An 18020-nucleotide genomic window follows, 5' to 3' on the forward strand; every position below is an offset into this window, starting at 1 on the left:
GCCCCATTTTAGTGTTGTGACAGACATGATATTTGTTTCACATTTTTTCTAATTCATATAAAAAAATGTTTTAATGGTGACCACCATATTTAGCAAATTAAGATAATATAGGATAAGAGATAGGTACGTATAAGGGCTGAATAGTTCATTACGATACAAGTGCGAAAAATAGAAAAGTCGAAACGAGTGGCGATAAATTTAAACACGACCAAAGCGAGTGTTTTAAATCGACACGGGTTGCGAATTACCTATTCGCACATGTATCGTACAACGTTTTACAGTACATATGGCCCTTAAAATTTTCGACATAGTCACGTAGTGCGGTAAAGTACCACCATATGTACTGCGTAAGATAACTTTAGCCATGAATAACTAGGAAAAACATTGTATGATGATCAGTAATCAGTACTATGACATTCTAACACAATACCCGCGTTGCCAATTGAAATAAGATTCTGTCAAGTTCCAATCTAAGTGAGAAGTGAGTCAATTATGTAAATTGTTATTAATGACACACTTTAATATTTGCATTTTAACTACTTAAACAGTAGCATTTTAAGAAAACAAATCAATATTAATTCCTCGTTAGAAATTATAATTATTTTAAGCGATGATATCAATGATTGTGTTATAAACATGTTTTCTAATCAGAAGATTCAGGGTCAGACTTCATTTCACTCACAAATATGGCATGGCATACATCATTTAAATCCTCATTGAAGCATTAAACATGTGGCCACATATTAGATCAAATAAATTGTATGGAATGTAAATGTTACTTTTGTACCTACGGCTTTGTTACTTTTGTACCTGACCGCATTTTTCTAAAAACATAAAAGATCTTTGAAATGGAACGTCCTAGAGAAAAACAAATGAAAACCTTTTTCAATCAGTCTAATCAATAATCAATATGTGAATATTCAGGTAAATGTACGTCTTTTAATACAACGTAAACATTAAATAACTAAAAGCCAAACAACGTACTTTTGATTCGAAAAATTACGTTGCGTCCTCTCACACAACCTGATAGAGTGAGACCAAGAAAAATCTGCAACGATTTTGATAGCACACGCAGTACAAGTGTTATCTATACGTCATAATTTCATAGAAGTTTGTCGTTTAAAATAACACTTGCACTGCGTTTGCTATCAAAATTGTTGCAGACTTTTCTTGGTCTCACTCTAGTACGTGGCGCCCGTTTCGACTGAATGCAAGTGAAGGCTATCACCTAATAGCAGCGGAGTGGTGTTTTGACTATTAGATAAACCTACAGAGCAAAAGTTACTTTCCACCCGCCGTGCCGAAATGGCAAAAAACGGAACCCTTATAGATTCGTCATGTCTGTCTGTCTGTCCGTCCGTATGTCACAGCCACTTTTCTCTGAAACTATAAAAACTATACTGTTGAAACTTGGTCAGTCTCAAACTATTCATAAATAACTCAAAAAAAATTTTTCATTAAACCCATACGTGTATAATGGATAGGTCTTCAAAAATGATATTGAAGATTCTAATATCATTTTTTTCTAAACTGAATATAGGTAGTTTGCGCGAGAGACACTTCCAAAGTGGTAAAATGTGTGTGTGTGTGTGTGTCGTCCCCCCCCCCCCCCACCCCTGTAACTTCTAAAATAAGAGAATGATAAAACTGAAAAAAATATATGATGTACCTGCATTACCATGCAAACTTCCACCGAAAATTAGTTTGAACGAGATCTGGTAAGTAGTTTTTTTTAATACGTCATAAATCGTAAACCGCAATTTACCTTTCACTCACGTTTCGCATAAAAAATACATTGTTAAAATTATCTAATATACGGAACCCTCGGTGCGCGAGTCCGACTCGCACTTGGCCGGTTTTTTATTTATCTGTTGGTCAACTGGTTGTATCTCATAAACAGTTAAGTACCGTAAAATGGAGTGAGTAGGAGCAAAACTGACATTCAAAGCTCGATAACATTTCATTTTTACATATGCAAACTGTAAAAATATAATAAGTGTTCCGGACGTTTGGATTTAGTTTTTATTTTATTTTGGGTAGTTCCATTTCATAACTTCGACGATAAACAGGAAATCCCACCTCACCCCGTAGTCCCTCGTAATTGGGGTGAGATGGGTTAGTCATATCATTTATTGCATACATGTGTTTACATTAGGTCTTATTTATATCTTAGGTTACAACATGCACCCGTTAGGGTTTTCATACAAACGTGATTTTGGAAGATTGTTGGATCGTTTTTTTTTATTATGAGTATTACAGCTCCATTTTAAATTAGAATACATTATTTTTGTAGCAGTAGCCTTAAAATCCCATCTCACCCCCCCTTTCATCCCTTCTCTCCCCATTCATAACCCAACTCTCCCCGCGAACCCTACTCACCCCATTTTACGGTGCCTACTTATTACTTGAACGGTTGAAATTTGCATACATCACCAAATTTAATGTATATTTGTACTGCTGATATACCCAGTAATAATAAAAATATAAGATTTAGATAGGGGATGGCATACAAGTATAACTAATTTATTTATGTAATTATTTAACTGATATACATATAAAAATATAGTTACTGCATGTCAAAAAAACTATAAAACCGGTAAAAAGTGAGTTGGTCTTAGGGAAAAAAAAACCATTGAAATTTGAAATTTTAATTTGATGTTATCGTACCTACCCTACCACACTACTAATACTTTTTTTTTAGATAGCCGAACCCTGCTCTCTAAGTTCTAACTATAATCACACTGTAAATGATTAAAACCTCTAATTTGTACTACACTATTAATCGAGGTAATGGACTCTTAAATAGTTAATCCAATAATCGCCAGTTTAACGGCCATTATCAAAACAAATAATGAGATTAACCCGTTAGGCATATAGCTGTATCTTGACATAAAGCGAATATGTGGTGTCCATTGTATGTCTTTGTGAGGTATGCTAATACTGGCATATGTCTATCGGTTGAAGAGCTCTGTCGCACCGCTGAAGGCTATATCCGAGTTACCTGTAACCCGCTACAAGCTAACTGCCCAATTATACGCCTAACCCCATCATGCTTGTACGATCCCGATCTAAATACAATCTACACTTGCACAGATTCTGACTGAATTGTATTGTTTATGAAAATAATAAATCTTTATATTTTTGAAGTATATGCCATTTGTATTTCAGGATTGCTGGCAATTTGAAAATTGTATGTTGAGCGTTATACCAATTTTGACCCAAGATTTTTTTCGTGTTACAATTTTATACGATTTTAAATGTGGGATCAGCCAATTACAGTTACAATAGGCTTCAGTAACATTTTTATTATAAGTATTTGTTTTACGACGTTTACACTTAGAATTTCGAATTCAATCGCTCTTTTAGTTCTATAACGGATTATTTCAGAGGAAGAAGTCATTCAACAGCGTCGTCAAAAGTTTAAATTGCAGTTGATAAAGATAGTTTATTATTCAAGTAGGCATAAATATTACAATATTTACAATGCGCTTATGAACAACTTCAAATAAAGAAGAAAAGAATGTCTGAAGTATTGTGAGACGATCGATGATAGGCCTTCCACAGTCGGTGTATAATACTATGTTATGTGATGTGTTATTTCTGTTTCTTCCTGTGTATTTTGTATCTTGTACCTACTTTTGTATTATATTTTTCTGGAAATGAAATTTTCTGTTAGGTTAAGTTTCTCGGCGCATTGGTGTTTGCTGTAATGCCGTTTAACCAGAATTGTATTAAATAAATAAATGGGGTCTGACTTGCGATTTATAGAGCAGCAGTCTTTGCCCCGGAGTAAAACATCGCCTCGCTTTATTGAGCACACCGAGTTTTTTGGATGCCAGTGCAGCCTTCCCTTCCAGGTGGCTACGGAATTGGACGTCACTAAAGATGTCGACACCGAGGATCCCAATACTCCCTGACATGGTAAGGGCTGTGCCTTCGAACTGTGGGACCACAGTAAATGGGGTTTTCTTAGCGGTAAACGCGCAAACTTGTGTCTTAGTTGGGTTGAATCGGACTAAATTGTCCCGGCCCCACACCGAAACTCTGGATAGAGTGCTCTCAACATCCGACACAAGCTTTTCACGACTCTCCAGCACCATGGAACGAGGGATATTGGCACGGCCTGCGTAATTGGAATCCCCAGTACTGTCGTCTGCATAGCAATGAATGTCGTCGATAGACAACATGTCATTGATGTGCAGCAAAAACAGCGTTGGGGATAGCACAGAACCTTGCGGAACGCCAGCGTTAATGTCCATGCTATTGGAGCAGCTTCCGTCTACTACGGCTCGTAGGCGTCTGCCAGACAAAAAGCTAGCGATCCATTTGCATAGTCCCTCCGGCAGTCCATAAGATGGTAACTTCGACAGAAGACCCCGATGCCAGACCCGATCGAACGCCTTCGCTATATCTAGGCTAACTGCCAATGCCTCACCTTGACTCTCAATGGCCGAGGCCCAGCGGTGAGTGAGATACACTAGAAGATCACCAGTCGAGCGACCGTGGCGAAAACCATACTGGCGGTCGCTGATCAGGTCGTGTTCTTCTAGGTATCTCAGGAGCTTTGCGTTGATTATACGCTCCATGACCTTAGAGAGAAGGGAGGTAATAGCGATAGGCCTCAATTCATTCAAACATTCAATTCTTGCATGTTTGAATGAATCTTCAATTCATTCCAATTCATTCAAACTCAATTCATGCTAGCAGGTCAGGGTGCCTAGCCAAGATGCCAATCGTTTGCGCTATGACAACGAAACGCTGTCTCTCTATCGCACTAATATGTAAAAGTAATAGAGAGACAGAAAGCGTTTCGTTGTCGTAGAGCATCTTGGCTAGGCCCCCTGAGGTAGTTACTTTAATAAACTCAAGTCTTAAGTTTATGTGGCCTAATTTTCCTAAATACTTGTTCACCAATGCATCACATTTCGTACCTGTAATTAAAGATGACATTACGAGTAGGTATGTGACATTAGTATATTACGATACAAGTGCGAAAAGTAGGAAATTCGCAACGAGTGGCAGTTAATAAAAGAGACTGACAAAAAAGTTGTGTATCAGCAGATTTTGATATCCCTTAGTATTCCTATGACGCCATTTAAAAAAACTTGCATGAATAAAAAATTGCGTAAAAAATCTTTAATCTTGATGTGTAAAGGCATGAATTAATGTGGCCTAAATTTCCTAAATACTTGTTCACCACTGCATCACATTTCGTTACCTGTAATTAAAGATGGCATTACGAGTAGGTATGTGATATTAGTACGTTACGATTAAATCGACACGAGTTGCGAATTGCCTTTTCGCACGTGTATTGTACAACGTTTTACAGTACATACTTATGGCATACCTAAATTTTCGACATACGCACTAGGGCGGTAAATTAGCACTATATGTACTGTAATAGCTATTTATGCAACAAGTGCGGAAATCATCTTTACGCACGTGTATCATACAATGTTTTACTATGCATTGTGCGAGTAAATAAAAAAAACATAATGGCAAATAAGTTTAATTCTTAAAAAATTGAAAACAAAAAGCACTAGTGCGGAAAAGTGCTCTTTTCCGCACTAGTGCGAGAAAGTAGCACCATATGTACTGTAAAAAAAATTGAAAACAAAAAGCACTAGTGCGGAAATGTAGTACTTTCCGCATGATATGGCTCCGTAGGAAACGCACTTTTCGAGCACATGCATTGTAAAATGATAATACATATTAAAATGTTACTGACTGGGTATTATTAATTTTGGTATTAACCGTCAATAACATTAAAGGTTACATTACATTCGAACTATCGGTTCTTGCGGTTGGCCGCAGCGATATTTGTTTGTATGGTTTTGTATGAAATACGTTCCATTCGCATTAGCAGTTTAAATAAATGTGCGAGTGTACCTACACTAAAAACTGGCTTATTCTAATCTAATTGTAAAAAAAGGTTAATATGAATTAGATCTGGATGTATTATGGGTATGATCTGTCAGCTGTAATGTAATAGCGGTACAATGTAAAATTAATTAATGAAGTCGTAAATTAAATTATACATCATATCGCTACAATTAAGTAAATACCTACTTAATTATAGCACACGTGGTAGTCGTTCCATATGACATCCCATAACAAATAGCTAATAATTGTCTTACATTTGTTTAAAACAATTTGCGAAACGCATAATTTGAAACCTTTAATTATACATATAAGTGCCTTATTAAAATACTGACCGATTTCATGACTACTGTTTGTTATAAGATAAGATATATTTATTTGCAAAAATGTAGTGGTAAACATAGTTGGACAGTGGGTCATTTTAAGTGCGTACATTTTACTTAAAGAAGCATGCAAACATTCCTTATTAATTAGGTACTATAACTAAGTATATAGTTGTAGGTAGGTATGTAGTTATAACGATTCTTGTTAATTGTAAAATAAGAATTTAGAGCTCAAGTGGACAAGGACGGGGGTAAAACCACTACGAGTACCTAATAAGAAAGTCGTAAATTTCAACTTTCCAATTTTACTTTTTATTTTATCTCTAAAAGCTACTATACATGTGTGCCAAGTTCAATATGCGTTCTGTCGTAAGGGACATATTTGAAGCAACGAAGCTGTACTTTAACATCTCCGGTTTGAAAGTAGCACGTAACGCTTGAATGAAACTGCGGTAGGTATTCCATTGTAACAAGTAAGTATACATATTATGTATACACGACCAGCAGCAGGTGCAGCAGCATGGGTGTGTGTACAGTTGAACTGTACATACCGGTAAAACTGCGCATTCGTACCCTAGAGTGTATGGCCAGCTTTATTTTAAATGTCATCTCTGAAGTTCCCTTCCCACTCGTGCGCGAATCGCGGCGCGAAGCCGCGAACGCGAGTGTGCAGTCTAGTTCGCTAATCAGCGAAATCGACTCCACACTCGCGTTCGCGGCTTCGCGCCGCGTAGTCTGGAGCGAGCTTGCCAAATAAGTGAACTACAGACATGTTTTTTTAATTACATTTTTCTTATCCTCCCACAGAAGTGTCTCAGATTATAGTATTTAAAACATTCAAAATCGGTAGATACCGTAGGTAGAAGTCAAAAATACTTGTTAAATTTACAATTTTATTTCAAAGTGCTTGGTCGTAGAAAAAGTATTGTATGCAACGTTGTTTAACCGAGTCAAAAAATACTCGTGGCGTCTTTATTAACAATTTTCGCCTTCGCCTCAAATTGTTACTCACGCCACTCGCCTTTTTTGACCTCTCTTAAACAACGGTTGCATAAAATACTATATCCGATGCATAGAATCTAACAGGTCGTCGCTAAAATTCGATTTTGCATCGAAATTTGGTATTTGTAAATATTTATAGCTAATTTCAAACAGTGCCAAATCTGATGTAGTTTAATGAGCACAAAGGGATACTCTGTTTTAATCCTACAAAAGACTTTTACACTTTGATAAAAATGAGCATAAAACATGTTGGAAATTTTATTGGCACTTAAGTAAATGCCCGGTGGAGGATTTCAAAAAATGTCGTGATAAAAATTCTTATTTGACTGGCCCAATTTTTTTTACTATTTAACATCAAATGTTTGACAATAAAGAATACGAAGCGATGTTCTCCATAACACTTTTTTTTGGCCATACAAAGTAAAATAAGTTAAGCGGTAAGTAACTAATATTAATTTTGCGTTTAGACTCTATTCCAAACTAGTTACTCGCATTGTCTCTACTTAAGTAAAACAAAGGCTTTTAGGCTAATATACGTAGTATACATACGTACATTGATTTCGATTGATTTGTTTATCAGAATTTCAGTCAGACACGTATTAATAATCGGCCGTGGGCCACGTGCAAGCAAATTAATTTATCCAGGTGTCACTCCAGTGCACAATGCAGTCCTCACATGCATAACGATATTTGCCTCGGGTCCGTATCCCGGTGTGTCCTGTGACATGCAAATCTTGGTGATAGTATTAAATCCGATAGCGGTGTGAGTACCCCGTAGCTGGTCAATCGGTGTAACCATCCCGCGGCTTGTGCGTGCCTGTTTGGTAATCGAATAGTCGATTCTTTTATTGCTTATCACTGATTGGAACCAGCGGACCAAAATCAGCGGGTCAATTCTCGTTTGTACCTTTTCCCTGTCGAATTTCATTTCGCATTTTTTGTTTTGCAGATATGATAATTAATATGGCAGATTAAAAAGTTGTCTAGAATACTCTAATATAAAGAAGGTCGCCTTTTGACTCATATTACCATTGACTCATGACCTTATGACCATGGCGTGTACCTAAAACATAAAAAAACCGGCGAAGAGCATGTCGGGCCATGCTCAGTGTAGGGTTTCATAGTTACCCTTCCGTCACGATAGGCTAAGCTGGAGCTATTAGTACCTATAGAAGAAGAAGAAGATTGTTAACAAAGGGATGAAATGATTCTTGGTGCCTTTCACCCGAGTTAAACAATGTACTTTTCATGAAACCATTGTACTTTTCATTCAGGAAACCAAAAAGACACAGCAAAGCATAATCAGTACTTAATTAAAGTAATAGACGTATAGCCGTGATTTTTTCCTTAACTTTCAATCGGAGTCTTTACATGTATGGTCATAATAATCCATAGGGAAAATACATTAAATTGCAATATTTATGAAAAAACACATATTTTAGGAAACTGCAGTAATTAATTAAGAGGAAAATGCAATAACTGCAGACTATTGGCAGCTAAACTGCCAATAGTCAACGGCATTACTCATTCAGCCAATGAAACTGTTTTAGAGAAATTAAATATTAAATAACAATTAAATGATTAAAATAAGCAATTTTTTTATGTTACATTTTACTTTATTTACATGAATATTGCCAAATAACTTTAAAACCCATTTAATGTCGTAATACCATACTGTAACTGTGGCTGTACGTTTTTTTACTATGAAGGGGAGACTTTGTGCGATAACTCAAAAACTGCTAAACATTTAATGTCTTTCTTAAGCTCTATATCTACGATTTTTTTTTATGATACAAATTGCAGCTTTGTAGCACTAACGATCACAGAGCAAAGCCTCGGACAGACTGACAGACGGACATGGCGAAACTATAAGGGTTCCTAGTTGACTACGGAACCCTATAAAGGATTAAGGAAGGAATGGAATGATTCTCACGCCTCTGGTAAGCCTCCGTAGCAGTTGGTAGTAGCGATCGGACCGGTGTTCCGAAAGTTCGCAAGTTCGAGTCTTGCCGCAGGCGGGGAATTTTTCCAATTGTAGTATCGCTCGCACTTTTCTGCCTGATAAAAATTAGGTTAGTTTGGGTTAGCACATTGTTAATGGTGAGTTCTCAATATGACTTGGGACTCCGTTCACTTGACCGGGCGCTTGTTTCTGCTTGATAAAAATTAGTTTAATTTAATTTCTCATTAAATTGTCAAATTGATTGTCCCGTGTGGACTGGCCTATCACTTTTTGAAACGTTGCCTCTGAATAGATAATCTGCTGATAAGAGTATCGTTTGCCGGCAAATTATTAGACCGGTATACCAATCCTAAAAGGAAAAGTCTAAAATACTATCTATACCAATTCTACAAGGAAGTCTAATATATATTCGTACCGATTACTTGCGATTACTTACCGCATTACTAACCTTAAACGAATAAAATCAATTGATTGAATTGGGACTAGATTAGGACTGATTTCGGGCAATCCCAATGGCGGGGAAACCATTAAACAGCGAGCGCTTTACAATCCGCTTAACGCTATAATAAATAATATTTTGATTAAAAAAATCTTGACTTTTTAAAGTGGAAGCAGGTATTAAATCCAATAGTGGTGTGAGTACCCCGAAGGAAGTTGATATAACTGTTTTGGTTGATTGTAGTGGGGGTTGGTGGATGTTTGTTTGATGATTGTATTATAGATAACTAGCTGTTGCCCGCGACTTCGTACGCGTGGATTTGTATGTTGGTGGTTATGTCTTTTATTGCTAAATGCCGAAATTAGTTATCTTATTCTCTTTTCATTAAATATCTTTTTACGAAGTTTCAAGTACCTAGCTTAAAATAAAATTGGGACCCCTACAAACTTTCAACCCCTTTTTAACCACTTTAGGGAATGAATTTTTAAAAACGCTGAAATTAGTTTTCTTCTCTTTTAATGAAATACTTTTTTCTGAAGTTTCAAATTCCTAGCTTAAATAAAATTGGAACCCTATACAAACTTTCAACCCCTTTTTAATCCTGGTAGGGGATGAATTTAAATAAACGCTGAAATTGCTTTTCCTGTACTCTAATAATATGCCCTTATACAAAGTTTCAAGTCCCGCACTTAAAAAAAATTTTGATCTCCATAGAAACTTTCAAACCCTTCTTCACCACCTTAGGGGATGAATTTTCAAAATCGCTGAAATTACTTTTCTTGTATTCTACTAATATGCCTTTATACAAAGATTCAAGTTCCGCACTCACAAAAATATTTGATCTCCATACAAACTTTCAACCACTTTTTCACCACCTTGGGGGATGAATTTTTAAAAACGCTGAAATTAGTTTTCTTATCTTTTTAATTCAATACCTTTTTGCAAAGTTTCAGGTTCCTAGCTTAAAATAAAATTTGAACCGCAAGACAAACTTTCATCCCTTTTTTAACCCCCTTAGGAGTTGGGTTACCAAAAAAGCCCAAATCCTTTTTATTTGTAATCGGCTATTATGCCTTTCCAAGAAGTTTCAAAGCATTTGTAATGGATTCAAACTTTTAAAAAACGCTGAAGTCACTTATCTTGTATTCTACTAATATGCCCTTATACAAAGATTCAAGTCCCGCACTCACAAAAATATTTTATCTCCAAAAAAAATTTCAAACCCTTTTTCACCACCTTAGGGGATGAATTTTTCTTTTATTTTAATAATATATCTTTTCCCGATGTTTCAAATTCCTAGCTTAAAATAAAATGAACCCCATACAAACTTTCATCCCCTTTTAACCCCCTTAGAGGTTAAATTTCTCAAAATTCCTTCTTATCTCTTGTACACATTATAAATGTAACCTGGTACGCAAATTTCAACTTTCTAGCTTTTGTGGTTTCGCCTCTGCGTTGATGAGTCAGTCAGTCAATAAGTCAGTCAGGACACGTGCATTTATATAATATAGTTTTTATGGTTAGGCTGTTTGTAAACTGCATTGCCGTTTGCCGCAGCAGACTGATTATGATTAAGAAATTCACCCCGAACTGAGAAATCGCGGTTCGCCAAAAACTATATAGTGTGAGTTCCTAGACATCTATGTATTTAATTTTTGACACGATTGAATAAAAAATGTAGAAATTTAAGATCGCTGCAGTTTTTTTATAATTACGACTACGAACTTATGTTATAGGGCCTTTCAGGTTCTCATCAATTTTTATTATGATCGGGACAAGATGGCGGCCCTTTTTTTACTATTTTGACTACGAATTCATATTAAGAGACCTTTCGAATCCCCAGATATCAATTTTATTCTTTATTAGAGCAGAAATGTAGAAATTCAAGACGGCGGCCGTTTGTTCCAATTTTGACTACAGATTCATATTAAACGGCTTTTCAAATCCTCAGTTTATTAATTTTGTCATAATCAAACCAATGAATTCAAAAAAGAACAAAATCAAAGTGGGCGAACTTGGTCCATTATTGACCCTCGTTTTGTATTAGGTACGTCCTTCCGCAAACCCACAGGTTTTTATTTTCAACTCAATCAAACCAGTGATACCTACTAATATATTTTATACTTATGCCTCCTAAAACGCCCAGTTTCCTGAGTACCCACCACAATCGACCAGACAACAGCCCACCTACCATACCTATCTACCAACAGTCCTAGTATAGCATGACCCCTCACAAATAGCTTTTGGGCCTGCTATTAGGCCTTGGGTTCTCACCAGGATTCGAACCCTCGTTGGGACCTCCTGCTTCGTAGGCTCTGGATCACTACCGACTATAAGTTAGGAGGTCGTCAAATTCCATACAAATTTTGAAAGCTGCTATCTTTTATAATAAAAAAAACCTAACCCTACGTTATATAATATACATCAAATTGTGTAATAATATTAAACGTACATTATGATACAAGTGTGCTACGTTGGCCATTATACTCTAGCGCGCGCGCAATAAAAAAGCCGATGTGTGTAATGACCAAGCACACGTGTTTCTTGCGACGTTTTTGAAGACACTTATGAGAAAAGCAACAAAACAATATTAATCAAATTCTAATTATTAAAACAGTAAAAGCGCAATTAAAAAAAAGTGTCAACATACATTACCGCACTAGTTCGATAAATATAACATTACCCCCCAAGTTCGATAATAATTATAATGAAAAAAAAACACGCAGGTTTGATATCTAAGAATATGAGCCCAAAAGCGGTTCTATAAGTTCCACATTAAGAACAACGAATGTGGAACATATTGCAGCAAGTTTTCTAACATGTTAAAATCCGGAGAGAAAAATGGGAAACGTTTGTATGGAGAAGCGGTCGTCCCCTTTCCTCTTAATACCTGACATAACAGTAACAGTTATTTTGCCCATCAGAGTGTGTCATATATTTTCCCGCACTTCATTGTGTAAGGTACCTACTTCAAAACATTGGCGTTGGAGTAAAAGTTTTCTATTTATATATAATCCTTTGTCCCATTGTTAAAAGTGTCATCCTTGTCTTGTCTACTTACTTACTTAGTAGCTTTTGTAACATTAGGTACTTATTTGAAGACCCTATACACTGGCAAAAAATAACATTTTATATTGTGACATATATGATAATGATAACTAGTACTCTTATTCTAGTAGGTATATTATTTAATAATGATAAAAGTGCACCATAATCAGTCTTTAACGGGCAAAAAATGGAGAAGGTTATCAATTCGAGCATTTGAATGTTTGAATGCTACGTCAGAACCGATGTCTCCGTTATTTCTGAACCGATTTGGAAAATTATTTCTAGCACAATCGGATTAGGACTAATCTCGAAATTTCTGGGACAGTCCTGAAATTTGGTATGTATGTTAATAAAAGGTCTCTTTTTCATGTCCACACTATTTGACATTTGGGTACCTCGAGTAACCGCCTCTATCTTGGAAAATGTGTACCATCTTGGAGAAATTTGCATTTTAGTCGGAATCTAAGTTCTCTATGACAATATGAGGTAAGGCAACATTAAAGCCGATTAAATTCTACACGAAAAAGTCTTCGGCACTTTTGCGGAAAAAATACATGTTCTTAGAGAAAATACTTGCTGAATCCGGAATTAGTGCTTATACTTTTCCAGGGGATATTCTCTTAATAGGAAACTGAGCCTTTTTTGTTGCAGGGTAAGTATACTTATGATACGAAACATCCGATGCCAGTTGGCTGACGATACGCTAGATGAACCGTGTTATCTCAGGAGTTATTTTCAAAATAACCCGTAATTTTCTAATATCGCCTTTGGCTACCGCGATAATAGCTCATGATATAAAACTATGTAAATGGATTATATCGCGTAACTATTCATATTCATTTATTTCGTTTTATACACATACATTACACATCAAAACATTTTGAAGATAAGATTGACACTTATATACATTTTCAATCATTAATAATAAGGAAAAATACATTCAATTCATACAATGTCCGATTATTAAAAATAATAATAAATTTAAAAAATTAAATTAAAGTAAATTAAAATCAAATTAAATTCACAAAGACACAGATGTCATGAAATGCATTATTAATTAGGCATTCCTTTAATTTTCTATTAAATGAGTTATTATTTTCTACGTTTTATATGTCAAATGACATAGAATTTGAATTTGAATTTGAATGAAATTTGAATGAATTTGAATTTGAATGATATATCCCTATTACAAGAAGTTCATCGTCTAGCAAATAAACGGCGCACACGTCGAACAATTGTTCGTGGGACAACTCGCAGTAATCAGGTCTATTCACTTCCTTAATGTTATGTCTGGCATAAATTCAATTAGCATTGTAGACTAGATACTTAATTTAATATGAAATATTTAAAAGAGGGTTCCAAATAATAATAAAAACTGGGACTTGGGAGTATATATTTTTCCTCAGTTTCCCGTTGACCTCGAGCGCTACGTAAAGATTTCGAAACGTTTAATGTATTTTAAATTTATTGTACACGATTTAATCCGTAGTAATAGTTTTATTTCGTAATTTTCTTTTTAAATTAATGATTCAGTACATGTTATATTATTATGCATTTCTGTGGACTCGACTGAAACTCTTTCGGCTCTACAAGACAAACACCCGTCCGCCCCAGCAACACCATACTTCCTAGATCCGCCCACAGAACCCTACGTGTGCCTTCAAGTTCAGGATAAAGACACAATAAATGCAATTCTTTCGTTCAAAACGGGTTCTGCAGCGGGCCTCGACGGGTTATCCCCACAACACCTGAAAGATTTAACCTCACAATGCGTCGGCGATACAGGCAAACGCCTCATTATCGCACTCACCAAACTTGTCAACCTCATGCTTTCTGGAAAAGTCAACCCCCTCTTTGAACCCATTATTTATGGTGCAAATCTTATAGCTCTCACAAAAAAAGATGGGGGAATCAGGCCCATTGCTGTTGGTTCAACATTTCGGCGTTTAACTTCCAAAATTTCCGTCCGACACGTACTTTCTAAATTGCAAAAACAATTTGAACCGGTACAACTTGGTTTTGGTACTAAAGGAGGGTGCGAAGCCGCCGTCCATGCCCTCCGCACCTGCCTGATCAATGACCAGTGTGAGGTTCTTCTAAAAATTGACGTCAAAAATGCCTTCAACTCTCTCAATAGGGACGCCCTGCTTGCAGAAGTCAACAACCACGCTCCGGAACTTTATAACTATTTATTAAATTGCTATGCAAATCCTTCAAAATTACTGTACAAAAATCACGAAATTTCCTCCGAAGTTGGCTGCCAGCAAGGCGACTCTCTCGGACCAGCCATCTTCAGTTTAGCTATCAATCCAGTTGTTCAAAACTTGAATTCAAAATTTAACGTTTGGTACTTGGATGATGGTACCCTAGGAGGTGATGTAAATACAGTACTTGCTGACCTTTCGGAAATAATAAATAAATTTAAGCTAATAGGATTGGAATTGAATTGTGAAAAGTGCGAATTATATTTAAACCGTTATAATCCCGACATCGTACAAAAATTTCAAGCCATCACTCCCAATATAAAAGTAGTCAGCAAGGACTCACTAAACCTCCTAGGGTCACCAATTTTCGAAGAAGCCATTCCCAGCATTACTACAAACGCGATTACTAAATTCAAAAACTGCGCCGATCGCTTGCTCGAAATCGATTCCCATTCCGCTCTGACTATTCTAAAATTTTGCCTTTTTGTAGCAAAATTTACTTACTTGCTACGCTGCTGTCCATTTTGGAAACACCAAAACTCCTTATTATCGATTGACAACCTTATTATATCTTCCTTAGAATCCGTTCTAAATATACAGCTTAGCGAGCATTCTTGGAACCAGGCGTCCCTGCCCATCAGATTCGGCGGGCTGGGTACGCGCAAAATTTCCAGTGTTGCTTTGCCGGCTTTTCTATCTTCCGTCCATGGCACTTCCTCCCTCGTAGGAAAAATACTAAAGGCCTGTCCTTTAAACTACGAGATGGCGTGCTTGACGGAGGCTAGAAACGCCTGGCTGACGGCTTGTCCGGGTCAAAATTTACCCTCAAAATTAAACGTTCAACGTTGCTGGGACGACACTTTGTGCAAAATTAAGTATGAGGAACTACTTTCCAGCTCTGACGGCCCTGCGCGCGCACGGCTTCTCGCAGTTGCAGAACAAGAATCCGGCCAGTGGCTGCATGCCTATCCCTCCCCCCCCACTGGTACATATCTAGAGCCGGATACTTTACGTTTAGCCGTAAGTCTTAGATTAGGGGTAAAGGTCTGCGCCCCCCACAGATGCCCCTGCGGCGCAACCGTCGATGTGCTTGGACACCACGGCCTTTCTTGTCAATTAAGCGCTGGTCGCCTCTCCAGGCACGCTGCCCTGAACGATATCATCCGCCGTTCTCTTGCCACCGTCAACGCGCCGGCTATCCTTGAACCAAACGGCGTTTTGAGGGACGACGGCAAGAGACCGGACGGTATGACCCTGGTCCCGTGGAAGATGGGACGGGTGCTGGTCTGGGACGCCACATGCGTCGATACACTAGCTCCGTCCCATCTACCAAGAACTTCGTTCAGGGCTGGGGCGGCTGCCGAGGCGGCTGAAGGCAAAAAGTTCGCTAAGTACCGAGGTCTCGGCCCACAATACCACTTTGTGGCATTTGGTGTCGAGACACTGGGGCCGTGGGGTCCAAGCGCAAAAGTTCTTTTTAAAGAACTTAGCAAAAAGCTCGTCGACGCAACCGGTGACCAGAGAGCTGGCGGCTTTCTCTCGCAGCGCATAAGTATTGCCATTCAGCGAGGGAATGCTGCCAGCATCTTTGGCACAATGCCGCGGGGGCCTTATTTAGATGTTTTTTAATTAAGTAGTTTTTTTTTTATTTTATATATAAGTTGTTATTCTTAGTTACTTTTAGTTTTACTTTTAATTGAATAATAATAATTATGCATTTTAATTTATTATTTCGTTTCTAGAACAATACTTTACTCAGTTTTAATAGAATATTAAAAATAATTCGTAGATTTGCAAGATCTCGCAAAAAACATTTAAAAAATTTCATTCTTTGGTTTTTTTTAAACATTTTATAGGAACTGATTTCGCTGACCTATTTAAGAAATCATTTGAAGTCTAATGATATATTTAACATATTTATTCCTTTTTTTTCAGATTGTCCACAAGAGATCATCGCAACAAATGTAAGAACAAACTCCCACTCATATTTCTACACTGATTAAACCTGAAACATCACATATTGCAAAATTACCATACAGAATAATCAATATGATATTTAGAAGTAAATATGCCTGAAATGTCTGAATCGTAAAATACTTTTTATTAAGTAATGTCAGTTTACTTTTCTCGTTCTGAATATCACTGTAGGTACACCTACACTCTACACTACCTACATAAAACCAGGCACAGACTGTTCATAAACTTATAAATACCCACAAACACTTCAGTTTCAAACGTACGTTAAACTGATATTTAACTCACACAGAAACACTTACACACAAATACACTTCACTTACGTTGTGGAACAGCAAACGTGCACTTACACTTACACCTCTGACATCAAAGTTCTGCTCCACACAAGCTAAATTGCAACTGTGGTGTAGTTACCTTGTGAAGTATGCTCTCCTGGTACTGATTGTAACGAAGCGGTCGCTCCACAGCGCCGAGTAGCTCTCGTACACGTTAGATGTAGATATGCATATGTATAGGTAATAGCCTAATTCATGACACTTGATTGAGTAGATACTTCGGAAATTCGCAGGATAATTAGCCGGCATACCGACCATTATTAATAAGCCTGCATAAATCGGCGCTGATTGGTTGCAAGCGCTGAAGAGGTCCGGATGAATTTAACCACTAAGGGTAAGTTAAACAAGATACACTTCTCTGGACCAAGCGAAATGTTAGTTTACTGAAAGGAAACACTCAATTTATGATTCATATGTCCGTATTTCTTATTTTAGTAAATTCACAGATTTTTTTATAAAAATATACTTTTAACGTAAAACTGAGGTTTAATAACGGTTACCAATAACAAGAGCCTCCGCCTCTTAAAATTTAATATTACCATAGAGTAAATTATACTAGAGCGGTACTGTCAAAGTAAATTTTGTAACCCCAGTAAATTCACTGCCATCTGTCGACACACTTTAAAACTAAAAATGAAGATTTATAAAAATACGATAGAATGTATTTAAATATAGATAAATGATTTTTTATTTGCATTAATTATTTTTATGATTTTGACCCATGTTCTTTCACTGATATGCGTTAAAATTGTTAAATAACAAACGAAACCGTCAACGCCATCTATACGACTGTAGGCCAAAACTAGTAGCGCCCTCTGAACGAGAATCAAATTTTCTTGATTTTCGAGGCAC

At 36.8% G+C, this 18020-nt stretch overlaps 1 protein-coding gene across 5 annotated transcripts in view; it reads left to right on the plus strand.

Moving 5' to 3' along the window:
* The window catches only part of LOC134751016 (sex determination protein fruitless-like), a 108167-nt gene that overhangs the window by 51545 nt on the left and 38602 nt on the right, over positions 1-18020 (plus strand). For 4 of the 5 annotated variants that reach the window (XM_063686340.1, XM_063686366.1, XM_063686404.1 and 1 more), the window contains exons 2-3: positions 16795-16823; positions 17402-17502. In XM_063686340.1, the coding sequence (XP_063542410.1) occupies positions 17484-17502 (19 nt within the window). In that variant the 5' untranslated portion in view covers positions 16795-16823; positions 17402-17483. Of the gene's footprint in view, positions 1-7432; positions 7489-16794; positions 16824-17401; positions 17503-18020 lie in introns of those variants that run through there. The other variant, XM_063686349.1, reaches the window with a different exon arrangement.

The sequence above is a fragment of the Cydia strobilella genome, chromosome 2 (assembly GCF_947568885.1).
Source record: "Cydia strobilella chromosome 2, ilCydStro3.1, whole genome shotgun sequence".
Taxonomy (NCBI): Eukaryota; Metazoa; Arthropoda; class Insecta; order Lepidoptera; family Tortricidae; genus Cydia; species Cydia strobilella.